Below are 14,707 nucleotides of genomic sequence, written 5' to 3' on the forward strand. Positions count from 1 at the left end.
TAAAGTTTGTAGAAATGGCAAAATTATTTGAAAAATTGATTAATATGTACTTTAAAAGATATCGCATATCGATCGCGACAATCGAAAATTAATCGATATTGAATGGATGCGCGATCGATTGCGCGGGAAAATTCAATTTGCCATTATCAACGAGATGAAGCTAATAAACATTTACAAATATTCGAACCCACTTGTGAACAATCAGTCTATGAAATAATACGTGAAAAAGTGAAAATTTTTATATAAAAATAATTATTAATTCTTGCATAGAATTTTCAATATAGATTGTCTGAAATCGATTTATAAAATATCGACATCGTGTATAAAATTACACAATAGAATGAGGCTGCAAAATCTATAGCGAGATATATAGATCATCATTTAAAATAAATTTATATCACACATTATTAATTATTGGGTGTCAAATTATATTACAGAAATTTGTCTGCAAACTCTGTCCCGAATTATAGATCGTTGAAAATGGGTTTAACTCGCTTCCATCGATACGATGGCGAAAGAGAGAGGGAAGGGACGAGAGAAAGAGTGGGGAGGGAGAGGGAGAGAGAGAGAGAGAGAGGGAGACGGCGGAAAGACGGAGGAAGAGAGACGGAGGGAAATAGAGAGCGCGTGGCGACGCGCTTGTTGGTTGCTCAGCTGTTTTGAAGAGTCGACGACGCAGCGACAGCGAACGACTGGCCGTGACTCGGCGCCAGACCACTGCATTCACGTCCAAACGCAAACAGATGTGGAGTGACTGTCCAAATTTCTGACACATCTCGGCCGCGAGTATTGTGTCGCGCGACCGGAAGTACGGTTGATTTTTTTTTGCGCGCGACGGTGTGCACGCGAGAGTTCGACGAGTTTCCTCTCCTCGAGCCCTTGAGATTTTGACCGAGCCAGAGTTGTCGCTTTGACAGAACGACGGACGGGATAAAGCGATCGCCATGAGCGAGCTGAGCCAGGAAGAGGTGGGTAAAAAACGAGGATAAAAAAAGAAAAAGAAAAAAAAAAAATGATCGCTCTTCCTCGCGAAGATATATTTCTTCCCTTCGAAAATCTATATGCTTACAGCTGCGTGTTCGATTATATCTCTTGTTGCCTTGCGGAGTTTGTGTCCTTCCTCTCCTTTTCCCTCCAATAGTCGAATATATATTTGTCCCGTTCCCGAGTGCAAGGAGTGTAACACTTGTCTGTGTTACAGACCTTCGATTTGTTGTCATCACGAGAGAGAGATACAGCCTTTTCATGACCACACTCTCTGTACGTGCCTCTGCAATTTTTCTTTGTCTTCTTTCTCTCTCTCCCTCTCACACGCATGTTCTTTTTGTCTCTCTTCGAAATCCTGAATATATATTTTTTTTCTATTTTTTAAAATTCTTTTACATAACGCAGAGAAAAGCACAGACTCATTTTTTCCTCGAAATCGCTTTTTTTCTTGTAAAAAAAATTGTTTATTTCGCGTTAATCGTAAATGAAATAGCTTACGCGCATAAAGAAACTAATTATATAATGGACACACGATATATATCAGCCTCTTATATTTTAATAAAGAAAACCTTGTACGCACACAGCAAGCCCAGAGAATGATGCATTTATTTCAAGACTGTACGGTTTCACAATGACAAAATTTCACACTTTAATAGTTTCATTATTCTTTGCAGTCTGCTTTTTTTTGCCATTGTTCTCTCTCATACATTTATTTTTTGTTCCTTTGTTGAAAAATTACAATCACATATATTTGTAAAAGTAATAAAAATTACAGTTTTTATCAGCAAGTGTGCAACTTTTTACTTTGAGATTTATATCTCTGAACAATGATATGCAATTGAGAAAACAATGAGTTTCAAATTGTTATATTTAAAATATAATGTGTCTATATTTTATTTTGTTTTTTTGCTTTGTCATAAGCTGTTGCATGCTGATGGATAAAAATAGCTCGCTAACAAAGACATTTCAATCAGTGACTGTGCTTTTTCAATGAGTCAAGCATCTTTTGGCAGAGATCTAAATAGAATCCTCAATTCTTCACTTTTGTTTTACTTTTGTTTTACTTTTGTTTTAGATGAGGAGAAGGCGGTTGGCCCGTTTAGCGAGCTTAAACACTAATAATGCAGCTGCCAGTTCATCTAATGCTACCGCTCCAATTTCTCCAAGTACTCCAGGTCCATCGAAAGTATTTGCAGAACCAATGATATCTCCGTCTATTCAACAACAATTACAGCGCGCCGAGATTCCAATGGAGGTGGACGAGAGTAGTGATAAGCAGTGTAATACTTCCGGACTGGATGTCGATTCTGGAATCGAAACTATGGAGGTTGAGGAATCCGATAGAAAAGATTCAATACCGAGATCACGTGTGAGTATTCTTAACATTAGAGAGAAAGAATACAAAAATATGAAAAATAAAAACTAAGAAATTTCTTCCGATACAATAAAACTATGATTTATTTGTATTTCTCATCTACTTCTATTTTTGTTATATCTTTTTAGACGACAAGTTCTAGCATAGAAGTCACAACAGATCACATACATGTTGTTATATCACGTGTCTTGTGCATATCGTGGAAAGACCCTGTAGAGGGAAGTATATTTCTGCCGCAAACAGCAGCGTACACACAAACGCAGAGGCAGCTGGACTTTAGTGATATTATCAATCAGGCCTTGATGGAGGTTTTGTGCATGTTCTCGAGAGGGGAAGATCCTTTGAAAGACATTACGGTAGACATGTCATCCGATCGTGAGGACAGTCCGAATAGCCAAGCGAGTCCTCTGTTAAGTCCTGTGGTGACTCTTCCATCTTACCAATTACCAGCCATCCCATTACCCATAGGCGACAAATCATCACAACCGAAAAGTTTAACTTATTTATTAGATTGTTATTCAAGAATTGCCATCGAAGAAAGAAATCATCCAAAGGTACATACATATATATCTTAAAAATTAGATAAGATTCTATTAAATCAATTATAATTCTGATTTATATTCATATTTTATAGCGATCCAGCGTACCTCCTCTTTCCGACGTACTGACGATTTTGAGAGCGCAATGTGTTCAGTATTCCAGCCTCGTTCTACAAGGGTTGGTCGGCATTTGTCAAGCTACCGTTATACCTATGTGCACCACTCATCTTCTCTATCCGATATTATCGCAGAGCTTACCTCGGGGCTACCTTCACGAGCTCGTGGCTAGGACACATACGAATCCGAACACATTCAATAAAATATTCACTCCAGTCTTGCAAGGCCTGTATCTCGCGATGCAGCAGGCTAGCTTGGTCGGCAATACGCATAGAAGACCGATCGAGGCGTTGGATGAACTGATAGAGATTCGCTGTGGATCAAGCGGCAATATACGTCCGATTTGTCGTCTGATCACGAATCAAGTTCAATTCTTGCCTAATGTCATGACATCAGCAGCCGGTAGAGAGCTCACGAGGACCTCGTTCCTGGGACCGTTCCTCTCGGTCTCTGTGTTTGCCGAGGAGCAACCAAAGGTGGCGGAGAAGTTCTTCAGCGGAAATCCTGTCACGGATAAATCGGTGAATCTCACCCTGCAGCAAGAGTTGGAGAGTACCAGAACCTCGTTGCACAAGATGTTTCACGCGATACTCGCGAATAGCAATTGCCGCGACGCTACCCTGACGTACCTGGCGGCGTTGCTGCGTCATAACGAGAAACGCGCGCAAATACAGACGGAGGAGTTCTCCTTGGCCGGGGACGGATTTATGTTGAATCTACTGTCGGTTTTGCAAATGCTCTCCGTGAAGATCAAACTGGACACTGTAGACCCGCTGTATCCATTTCATCCCTCCAGTTTCGTCGAGGTAAAGAACGACACAAGACTGAAACTCACTTCGCAAGAGGTCGCGGAATGGCAGAAACACTTGGAGAACACACACAAGTGGACGGAACCGAAATTTCCGACGCAATGTTGGTTCCTTACGCTGCATTGTCATCACATCGCGCTGTTACCGGCCCTGCAAAAGTATCAGAGAAAATTGCGGGCCTTACGGGATTTGCAAAAGATGCTCGACGAGCTGCAAGCCACAGAACCCCAATGGAAAGATAGTCCTTTTGCGGAGCACAACAAAGACTTGATCAAACAATGGAAGCAACAATTGAAGCGACTGGTTAAATCCAAATCGTGTGCGGACGCGGGTCTGATAGATCCCGTCTTTTTGAGAAGATGCTTACACTTTTATATATCGGTCGCCGAGGTGTTGCTGAGTCTACTGACGCAGACTGAACCGGGTAATCCTCTTCCTGAACTTCCACTTCCTCAGGAAGTTACGTGCAGATTCACCGCACTACCGGAATGGTACGTGGAGGACATAGCGGAATTTTTGTTATTCACACTCCAGTAAGTCTTTTAATTAAATTATTACAAGTTTTACAATTATAGACAATATTTATCTGCAACTTATTAATAATTTTTAATTCTCTGCATCTTTATTTGTAGATTCTGCCCTGGAGTAGTAGCAAATAATATGGAAAACTCGCTTATCACTTGGTTACTCGTCGTCGTGTGTACGCCACATTGTATACGAAATCCGTATCTAATCGCAAAAATTATCGAGGTCCTCTTTGTGATAAATCCTAGTGTTCAGGTAAATTTTTATAATACGTGTGTGAAATATAAACTCTCCTATTTATTTCATATCTCATTGACATTCTTCGATTCAATCTGCACAGGGAAGAACGGAAACTCTTCACGATAAAGTCATGGCACATCCTATATCCAAGACATTTCTGGCGTCGTATCTCATGAAGTTTTATACCGACGTTGAAACCACTGGCTCTAGTTCCGAATTTTACGACAAATTTTCAATACGTTATCACATAAGTCTGATTTTAAAGTCAATGTGGGATAGTCCGATACATCGAGCGTCTATCGTCAATGAGAGCAATAACGGCAAGCAATTCGTCAAGTTTGTCAACATGCTGATGAACGACACCACCTTCCTGCTCGACGAGAGCCTGGAGTCTCTGAAGCGTATACACGAAGTGCAGGAACTCATGTCCGACACTAGCGCGTGGAGCGCTCTTACGCAGGAGCAACAGCAATCGAGAACGAGACAGCTGGCGGCGGACGAGAGACAAGCCAGATCCTATCTTACACTAGCCAAGGAAACAGTTGCCATGTTTCATTACTTGACGGTCGACATTAAGGAGCCGTTTCTACGACCGGAATTAGTCGGACGGTTGTGTGCCATGCTGAATTTCAACTTGCAACAATTGTGCGGACCTAAGTGTAAAAATTTGAGAGTGAGAAAGCCGCAAAAATACGGCTGGCAACCGAGGACGTTACTCAGCCAATTGGTTGATATATATTTGCATCTTGACTGTGATAATTTCGCGGCTGCTTTAGCTAGTGACGAAGTGAGTGTCTTTTATAATATATCAGATATATACATATATAAATATATATATAAGTATATATTACATATAATATGTAATATATGTATATTATATATTAAATATATATATAAATGTATATTACATATATAAGTATCTATCAAAAATGTATTTTTGCAGCGTTCGTTCTGTAAGGAGTTATTCACCGACGCTGCGAGCAGACTAGAGAGATCCGCCATCAAGACTACGACGGAAATCGAGAGGTTCATAGCTCTCGCTGAGCGTGCAGCGGTAATCGCGAGAGACAATCGTGCGCGCGATGCCGACTACGGTGACGCTCCTGAAGAATTTCGGGATCCATTGATGGATACTCTTATGGAGGATCCAGTCAAACTACCATCTGGTATTGTTATGGACAAGGCAGTTATCATTAGACATTTACTCAACAGTGCCACGGATCCTTTCAGTCGACAGCCTCTCAGCGAAGATATGCTCACGCCAAGTAAGTACATATATATATTTTATTTCTTAAAATTCAATAAAATCAAGTTTTTTTCTACATACTATAACATTTTGTAAGAATGCATTTTTATATGCATGAAATATATTAGAAAAATATTTGACGAGTCACAGAAAATAATAGTTTTTAATTGTTCTTTAAAGTCTCACACATTGAAATTTATTAAATATTTTATGCCGATTAAAAAATGTATAAACTATTAAAAGTTTATATCCTCACGTAGAAATGCGTCTCAAATCGATGATTATTTTCCAAATTGCAGTGCTCGACTTGAAAGAAAGGATATCTGTGTGGAAACAGCAAAAGAAAAAATCGACAAACATATAAACGGTGCTAATGTGACAATGAGGATTATGCACGTAAAAATAAGAATATATAAAAGGAAAGAATGAGAAAGATAAGCATTACAATCTAATATAATTGTCAATACATTGCACGATACATTTTACTGTATATAAATGTATCGATTGCCCGACAAATGTATCGATCGATCCAGTGCAGTTGACGAATATAGTGCAATGATCTCGCTATTTTGTGCAACAATTGCGCTCAATAAATTTACAAGTTTTTATACAATAAAACATTAACAGACTGCAGCTAAGCGAACTGCCAATATTGCTCCAAACATACTTTAGAAACTTGTAAATAGTACTACTGGCTATGTCAGTATCCAAAATTACATTACTCATAGATAAGCTCCTTTACTTTTTACGTTTTTCGATGTATGTGACGGCGGGTAAGGTGTTTCGAGAGAATATTCCGCGCGAAAATAATTATTAATATTATAAAATAGTATAAACTAATAAATAATAAATAACTACTCTATATATACTTCCACAAACTCGATATTTAAAAATAAAACGACATTGACGTAAAATCTCTACGCATATATAAGTTTTGTAATTCAGTTATTTCAACAGTACTGCTACTTGAAGATATCACACATCAAATCGTAGTATATCATTGAATGATCTTTGAAACAAAAAATATAAGTCCAATCATTTAACAAACAGTTGACAGTTTAAAAAATTGTAGCTTCTTTTGCATTCTTTTGCTAAAGATGTATGAAAAAAGAAATTACATTTGGATCTTACAATAGTACAGATGTTTTCAATTTCTTTTGACTTTACATCATAAAGAAGATATGTAACTTTTTACAGGTAAATGTTACATATAGCTAGTTAGAATGAACACATTTTGAGTTAAACTCATTGCTTTTAATATACGGTGAATATATTATCTTATTTTGAATATACAATAAGACACAAGCATTTTCATTATGTATTTCTGTGGCCTAGCTGCTTTATTATACACATATATCATACGCACGTATTTTTTATTTCACTTACTATCGACTAATTTCTATCTATCAAGTTATTCATATGTGTGTATACACTTATGAATGTATACACGTATATGTTTTCTTTATTATATAGTTAAAATTTTAAAATTCTCTTTATACGTTTCATAATTGTCTTTGTACATATCATTCTCTCATTAATCATTATTTTGCGTATCCTGTACAGATATGGATGTGTATAACATTCCAAAGAAATTACAATATTAAAAAAATATATTTAAAATTTTTAAATTATGCACTGCATAAAATTCTAAAACTATCAAACTATGAACTAATTGAAAAGGTTTTGATATGTATTTTAGTTTATGACTTGTATAGTTTTTCTTTGTTTTCTTTTTAGAAATAATAGTTGCATTTATCCAGTCATTTATTTTGATGATTATAAAACTTTTTGATTTAATATAGTGCCACACACTGTTGCTTAACATGAAAACATGTTTGGTTATTGATTGTAAATATAAATCTTATGTATCTCACATTTCATATGTACATTGCGATAATTAACGATGCCATCCCCATATTAAATATCACTATATTTAAAATTAGTAATTATTGTCTACGATTTTTTTAAGCATCAAAATTATTTAGTGTCCTAAATTTCTGAATGATTGTTTAAAGAGAATTTTGATTGCGCATTGTTCAATAAGAATTATATATTATTTGTTATACTTTCGTGCAATGTATCTTTCTACATAGGAAGATGTGAAAGACTAAATATGAAATTTAGAAAGAGGTGGTATATTCTCAGAATTATATTAGGTAGTAATCCTTTTGGTAAATTTTGTGAAATATATATAATTCAATTAAAAAACACAAAAATGGGGCAGTAATGTTTAATAAGGTATTAATAAAATAAAATATATACATATTTGTATATATAGATTCAAAAGTAAATTGTCCACTCTGACATTTGATATTATGTTTTCTATATGTATACTAATGTGTAATATATAATTTGTTCATGGGAAATTTATTTGAAATATAATACATATGTAAATACTAGGATTGATGTAAAGTATAAGAATAAACAAAATTTATGCGAAAAAACAAAAGCATTTTAATAACACAAAAAGAAACATTTTGACAGAAAAGTTATTCATACGATACACAATTAACAAATTGAAGTATCTTTATTTATATTTCATGTTCAAATATAAAAGTAGTGTTTTTTTATAATTTTAGTTTTGTCAAGTTTATCTATCATTTTGTTCCATCTACATTATATTTCTCTTCTTTATTATGTTAGTTTATATATAAGAAACATAATTTATATTTTTTCTTATTTAAATCTCCTATAATACCCGGCATGATGGCTAGACATTCTGCCTCGTCCAATTGATTCCGCATCATCTCCAGTAGATTCATCACTAAGAAATTCGTAGTGACGTGACCTACGTTGTCCAATATTTGTTGTGCTAACAAATGACTCCATCTTTCCTTCGATAAATCCATTGGTTTGATGTCTTAATTTGGAACTTGAAGGAATTTTCGGTAAATTTCTCACTTCTTGATCTGAGAAGATATTGCTATCAATCTCACTTGTAGAATTGTATTCCTCCGATGACTTCTTATTCATATCACGCATATTTAGTGCTGTTCAATGTTCAAATTATATTAGTGGTCAGCATTTTTTTATTAAACAAATTTACATACATGATTTTTATATAAAATAAATGTTACAGATTCTATCGTAAAATCTTAGTAAAATTTCGAGCATACTTACGTTGAATGTAACTTGCTTCCACAATGCTTCTCATAGGGCATGTATTGATATGTTCTTCGATCTCGCTTTTGCTTAAACGATGCATTGCATTATATGGGCAGATGACCTTGTAATCTGGCGGGTAATTCTATAAAAATGTTCGCGTAATTAATATGTTTCTAGATATGATAAAAAGTATGAATGTACAACTCATGCGAAATTGCTACCTTTTCACATTTTACAAGGTGCCGTTGAAATCTCGATCTAGATGTAGTATGATGTTTATTGTAAGGACATCGCAAAACTTCATCGCTATTGTCAGAATTATACATTGTCTTGGCCTATTATTAAAAGCACGTGCCGATCAAATTTCAATCTCAAAGTACTCCGGACTCCGGACCGCCGTTCAAAAGAGAGACAAATCGAACGGTGATATTGCTAATGTCGCGATTCTATTTACCTACGAAGCGAATTATGCAAGCGCATGCGTGACACTCGACAACAATTTATGCGCCGTGTCTGTCGTTTCGGCAGTGTTGGCAAGAATGCCAATTTCAGATCGCGCAACACAGTGGGTGGGGGCTGGGGGGTGGGGGTGGGGGGTGCGCGCGCATTCCCCCACCACGCCGCCCCACTCCGCGCACCGAATTCCGATTCGGCCGACGCGGCGGCGTGCCGCGTGAGACGCAGTTGAAGGTCAAAAGTCGAACGCGCCGCGCACATCGACACGCGCTCTCTCTCCCTCTCTCCGCCGTCCCGTAGAAATTAGCAACACTGCGTGTCGGTAGACACGAGTGGACGCTCGCGACTCGCGACAAGTACGCTTTGTATTTCGCGTATTTTTAAGCAAACAGAAATTGGTTAATAATTTTGTGTTAATAAAAGTCGCATCGATTTATCTGTCATTTGCCGAAACGTGATTCGTGAAAAATGAGAACGCTCTCAGGTGTCGCGAGTGCAGTGTTTTATAAAGTGCAGGTTAGAATCGTTTAACTTCTCGCGAAAACATATATATACATATATATATGTTCGAGAATATGGATATCGATAATCAAAGCGAGGACGGAGAAATTAAGAAGAGTCCGTCGAAGGATATGGGTGATTACAGGTATTTATACATGTCACAAACATATTAGCGTCACTTGCGATTTGAGGTTAGACCGAGGGATTATTCAACCATAAACCCTAACTGTGTGAAAAGGATTGCATTTATAGTGCATAATCGGTGCAGTTTTTGATCTTCGCAGTATTTGTTGTTGCTCTGATTGAATCCAAGCAATGTGAAATAATTTTTCAAATGTTTGCAAAATTATATTCAAGCGCATGCGCATTCACGCGTTTGCGCAACTTTGCGTAATGAATCTTTTGCACTCCGTTTGACGCTAAAAAAATTTCGAGGTTTGATTGATCAAAATAAAGTCAAAAAATCAAAAAAAAATTTTGTATATTTTGTAATAGTATATACGAAATTTTTCGATGATATTTTGTTTGCCAAAAATGTGGCAGAATCAATATAAGAAATATTAAAATTTCATTGTCAGCTTCGTAATTAGTTCGTAAACGCTACTACAGAGTGCATTTCTGACCGCCATTTTCGGCCAAATTGTACAGACCTCAGACTATATATTTTACTAGATTGCCGACTCGAAAGTACAAAATTTTACAAAATTTAGGGAATTTGCATTCTAGTAATGTACAGAAGTTTGTAATTCGTGGGGATCTCTAGTGATTTTATCGGTAATACAGATTTCGTGTATACATTCACGCAAATGGTAGAGTCCATGTCGGAAGTTCTTCATTAATTTTCATTTATACAGTGTTTAGAGAAACAGTAAATTTTTTTACCAAATTGTAAAAATATGTTGCGCCTCGAAATCAGAATGACGAATGATGCTGCCCAGAATTTTTAGGTATTTAGAATTCTGTAAAATAACCTACCACACAGCATTTATAAATTACACTTTTAACAAATTTAATGTTTGTAGAATTTATTCCTTATAAGGTCATTCTTACTTTACATATTTATATTTGTATAAGTTTAATTATAATTTTTAAATTAATCCTATTGATTCTATTTAATGATTTGTCTGATTTCATATTTCCAGTTTTTCAGAAGAAGAAGGGGGTGATACTGCTGACTCGTTGGATATTAAGCCACCGCAAGCAGTTGTTCGCCATCATAAATCAAGTTCGTCTCGTCGAAGAGAAAAACACAGTGATAGAAGAAGTCGTAGGGATGAGAAAGAACGTAAATCGCGTCAGCACGAACGCGAAGACAGACACAGAGACAAACACAGGCATCGTAGGCATGTCGGAGAACCTATGGAAAGATCTGAGCGCTTGGATACTTCCAAGAGGAGTCGCGAGAGAATAGAGCGTGTAGACAGGATGGAAACTCACTCTAGGGACAGAGAATCGTCTAGACATGATCGTAAGGATAGAAGTACAGGAGATCGTGTCTTAGAAGACTTAAGAGAAAGGTAATAATATTTTGTATCTATGCGTATCTCCTATTGCTTTTCATAAAAGTAAAAATATTGATGATTCTTTTATATAAACTCTTTTTTTCTAAAACTCTAATTAGATGAAAATATCAATTTTTTAGGTTGTTGGATAAGAGAAGAGAAAGACGGGAGGATCCGCGAGATACTCGCGATTACAAAATAGAATCGTCTCGTCGCGAAATGCGATTAGAGGATACGCGAGAAGTACGCGAATCGCGCGATCGTCGAGACGTACGGATGGAAGACATTCGGGAACGTCGCGACATGCGTATCGTAGACGATGGTAGAGAACGTCGCGAGATTCGGATAGAAGATCAGAGGCACATACGAGTGATCGTAGACGAACAGTTTTCTGAAAATGAACTGATGGAACGACCAGAGAGGAATGAAAAACGTCGGAAGAGATCTCACAAGCACGATAGAATTCGCGAAAGAGATCAAGAGAAAATGGAACGGGAGAAAGAACATAGAGAAAAGCAGCTGCGGGAAACTATGGAACTTGTAGCCGATGAGGTTAATGAAATGGAAATACAAAATGAGATTCCAATACAGATTAAAGATCCAAAAGAGATGACAGAGCAAGAACTTAGAAAGGAAAGATTATTGGAAGCTGATAGAGAAATGGCCAGAAGAAAAGAAGTTTCTAGATTAGAATTGGAAGCGAGAAGAATGAAGAGAGGTGAAAAACGTCCCTTGAGTCCAGACAACAATCCGGATCCTTCTATCGTAGAGGTGTCAGATGAAAGTCCAAGTCCTGCTCATTCTGAGGGTATGCGTTCGAAATCAGCCGAATCTAGACACTCATCTGAGGAAGGAGAGAGAAGCTTGCGTGAGAGATCTTTGGATCGACATTCGTCTGACAGCTCGGAATCGAGCAGCGATGATGACGATGAATCTAACGAATCGAATAAAGGTTCCGGTGGTGATTCCAATGATGGTTCGGATTACAACAATCCGAGTCCTCTATCCGTTGATCGATTAGCTAAATCCGATCATTCGGACGGAGATTCCCCTGGTCACGTCGAATCAAACAATCCTGTGAAAAACGTGGAAGAGGAGGAAAAGAAAGAAGAGGAACCAGAGTTACCGCATTATTTACCAGCCATTCAAGGTATAACATATGTATATGATAGATGATAGATAGAGACATAAATAATGTTATAAATTATTTAATATAAATAAAAAATTATAAATACTATATAAATTATAAAATTTTAGGAATAATAAAGGCAAATACAAGTAAACACTAGAAATTTTCTTCTTTTCAGGTTGTAGAAGCGTCGAAGAATTTCAATGTTTAAATCGAATCGAAGAAGGTACATACGGAGTCGTATATAGAGCACGTGATAAGCGCACAGAGGAAATAGTCGCATTGAAACGATTGAAAATGGAAAAAGAAAAAGAAGGCTTTCCAATTACAAGTCTAAGGGAGATTAATACCTTATTGAAGGCGCAACATCCTAATATTGTCACTGTTCGGGAAATAGTCGTTGGTAGCAATATGGATAAGATATTCATCGTCATGGATTATGTGGAGCATGACTTAAAATCTCTCATGGAAACTATGAAGCAAAAAAAGCAAGTTTTTATACCTGGTAAGTATATTTCGTCATGTAAAAGAGACTAATTGAGAAAATTGTACGCGAAATGCGACAGTGCAAGTCAAAAAATGAAAAACAATTTTTAAAAAAATACGTTGAGAATAAAATTTAATTAATGTAATGTCAAGAATATAATAATGTGAAGATGTGCCTTCTTGACTGTATATTTAAGTTTTACGTTTTTTAATTGGATTTTTCAATTTATAATTTATAAAGTAATATTTAAAAAAATTAATGTTTTAATCTATTGCAGGAGAAGTTAAATGTCTTATGCAGCAATTGTTACGAGCAGTTACCCATCTACACGATAATTGGATATTACATCGCGATTTAAAGACATCCAATTTATTATTGAGTCACAGAGGCATTTTGAAAGTCGGGGACTTCGGTTTAGCTCGGGAATATGGTTCTCCCTTAAGGCAATACACTCCAATTGTTGTAACGCTCTGGTACAGAGCTCCTGAATTATTGCTGAGTGATAAGGAATATAGTACGCCTGTAGATATGTGGTCCGTAGGGTAAGTACAAACATTTCATTTGAAATATTCTTTTTTTAAATCTTTTTTAAATTAGATAAAATTATAATATTGTTAAATATATATAAATATAATTATAAAATCGATAAAATTACAATATTCAATAATACCATCTTTTCTCCTAGATGTATTTTCGCCGAGCTTCTAAGAATGGAACCACTGTTTCCCGGAAAATCGGATATAGATCAATTGAATAAGATATTTAAGGAGCTGGGTACACCGAGTGAAAGAATTTGGCCGGGATATGTTAAATTACCTATGGTTCAAAAGATACCGTTCTCGCATTATCCTGTGAATAATCTGAGGCAAAGATTCAGTTTATCATTGTCTGATTTAGGTGTTGAGTTGCTGAACAAGTAAGTTACTAGTTTTATGTTCAAGAATAATATATACAAGCGTTGAATATCTAAACAAGTCATATTACAATGAATTGATCTATTTTTAGGTTTTTAACGTATGACCCTCGTCAACGTATAACCGCCGAAGACGCTCTGAATCATGGATATTTCACTGAAGCACCTCTGCCCATCGATCCGCAAATGTTTCCCACATGGCCCGCAAAGTCGGAACAGGGAACCAGAACCACGAATGCGTCCCCGAAACCACCAAGTGGCGGCAGAGAATATAAACAATTGGGCGACGGTGACGACGCCGATTTAAGCAGCTCTGGTTTTCATATGGGTTTAATGGAGGGTGGCAGAGCGCCGCCCGTTGGTGGTGGTTTTCATTTAAAATTCTAATTATAAGACGATTTTTTCTCACACGCTATGTAAAATTGAATACACATATTTATGTGAAATATATATATAAACATATGTGTTTTTTTATATGTATAATGAATAGTAATTTTATATATCTTATTTCGTAAAATGAAGTTTTATGCATATTGTTCTGAATTTATGCACATTATTCTCAAGTTTTGTGCATATACATGAAACAATATGAGTTTTAAGAATCAAGATGATATATCTTCTCATAAGTACGATAAATGTTTATAATTTAATTTGTAATTTGAATAACATGTATTTTTTATTATAAAAAATATAATATGACTTATTTTGAATGGTTAAAACTATATAGATTAAACACTGGAGAAAACAAACATTTATATATAGTCTAATAAAAGTTT

The 14,707-nt window shown here is 36.1% G+C and overlaps 3 protein-coding genes across 4 annotated transcripts; 2 read left to right on the forward strand and 1 right to left on the reverse strand.

Moving 5' to 3' along the window:
* The first annotated feature begins 607 nt into the window (after positions 1 to 607).
* Positions 608 to 6,471, forward strand: Ube4b (Ubiquitination factor E4B). The gene is made up of 8 exons (XM_083049656.1): positions 608 to 968; positions 2,063 to 2,356; positions 2,491 to 2,916; positions 2,997 to 4,360; positions 4,460 to 4,607; positions 4,693 to 5,379; positions 5,536 to 5,857; positions 6,138 to 6,471. Exons 1-8 carry the CDS (start codon positions 945 to 947, stop codon positions 6,200 to 6,202), a joined length of 3,330 nt encoding a protein of 1,109 aa, XP_082905782.1. The 5' UTR covers positions 608 to 944; the 3' UTR covers positions 6,203 to 6,471.
* A 1,875-nt stretch (positions 6,472 to 8,346) lies between these two features.
* Positions 8,347 to 9,487, reverse strand: LOC145942716 (uncharacterized). The gene is made up of 3 exons (XM_083049688.1): positions 9,165 to 9,487; positions 8,959 to 9,085; positions 8,347 to 8,828 (listed from the first exon to the last, which is right to left on the reverse strand). Exons 1-3 carry the CDS (start codon positions 9,267 to 9,269, stop codon positions 8,515 to 8,517), a joined length of 546 nt encoding a protein of 181 aa, XP_082905814.1. The 5' UTR covers positions 9,270 to 9,487; the 3' UTR covers positions 8,347 to 8,514.
* Positions 9,488 to 9,641: 154 nt separating this feature from the next.
* On the forward strand, positions 9,642 to 14,676 carry Pitslre (cyclin dependent kinase 11B pitslre). 2 transcript variants are annotated; one of them, XM_083049661.1, is made up of 7 exons: positions 9,642 to 10,045; positions 11,043 to 11,417; positions 11,543 to 12,552; positions 12,710 to 13,036; positions 13,296 to 13,560; positions 13,704 to 13,934; positions 14,024 to 14,676. In XM_083049661.1, the coding sequence occupies exons 1-7, from the start codon at positions 9,963 to 9,965 to the stop codon at positions 14,316 to 14,318; spliced, it is 2,586 nt and encodes an 861-aa protein (XP_082905787.1). In that variant the 5' UTR covers positions 9,642 to 9,962; the 3' UTR covers positions 14,319 to 14,676. The 2 variants fall into 2 exon arrangements, with proteins under 2 accessions (XP_082905787.1, XP_082905788.1); XM_083049662.1 differs by lacking the exon at positions 9,642 to 10,045 and adding an exon at positions 10,684 to 10,847.
* Positions 14,677 to 14,707: the final 31 nt, after the last annotated feature.

Source organism: Prenolepis imparis, unplaced genomic scaffold, assembly GCF_030444845.1.
Source record: "Prenolepis imparis isolate NDT839.2.m4 unplaced genomic scaffold, iyPreImpa1.0 SCAF_11, whole genome shotgun sequence".
NCBI classification, from domain to species: Eukaryota; Metazoa; Arthropoda; class Insecta; order Hymenoptera; family Formicidae; genus Prenolepis; species Prenolepis imparis.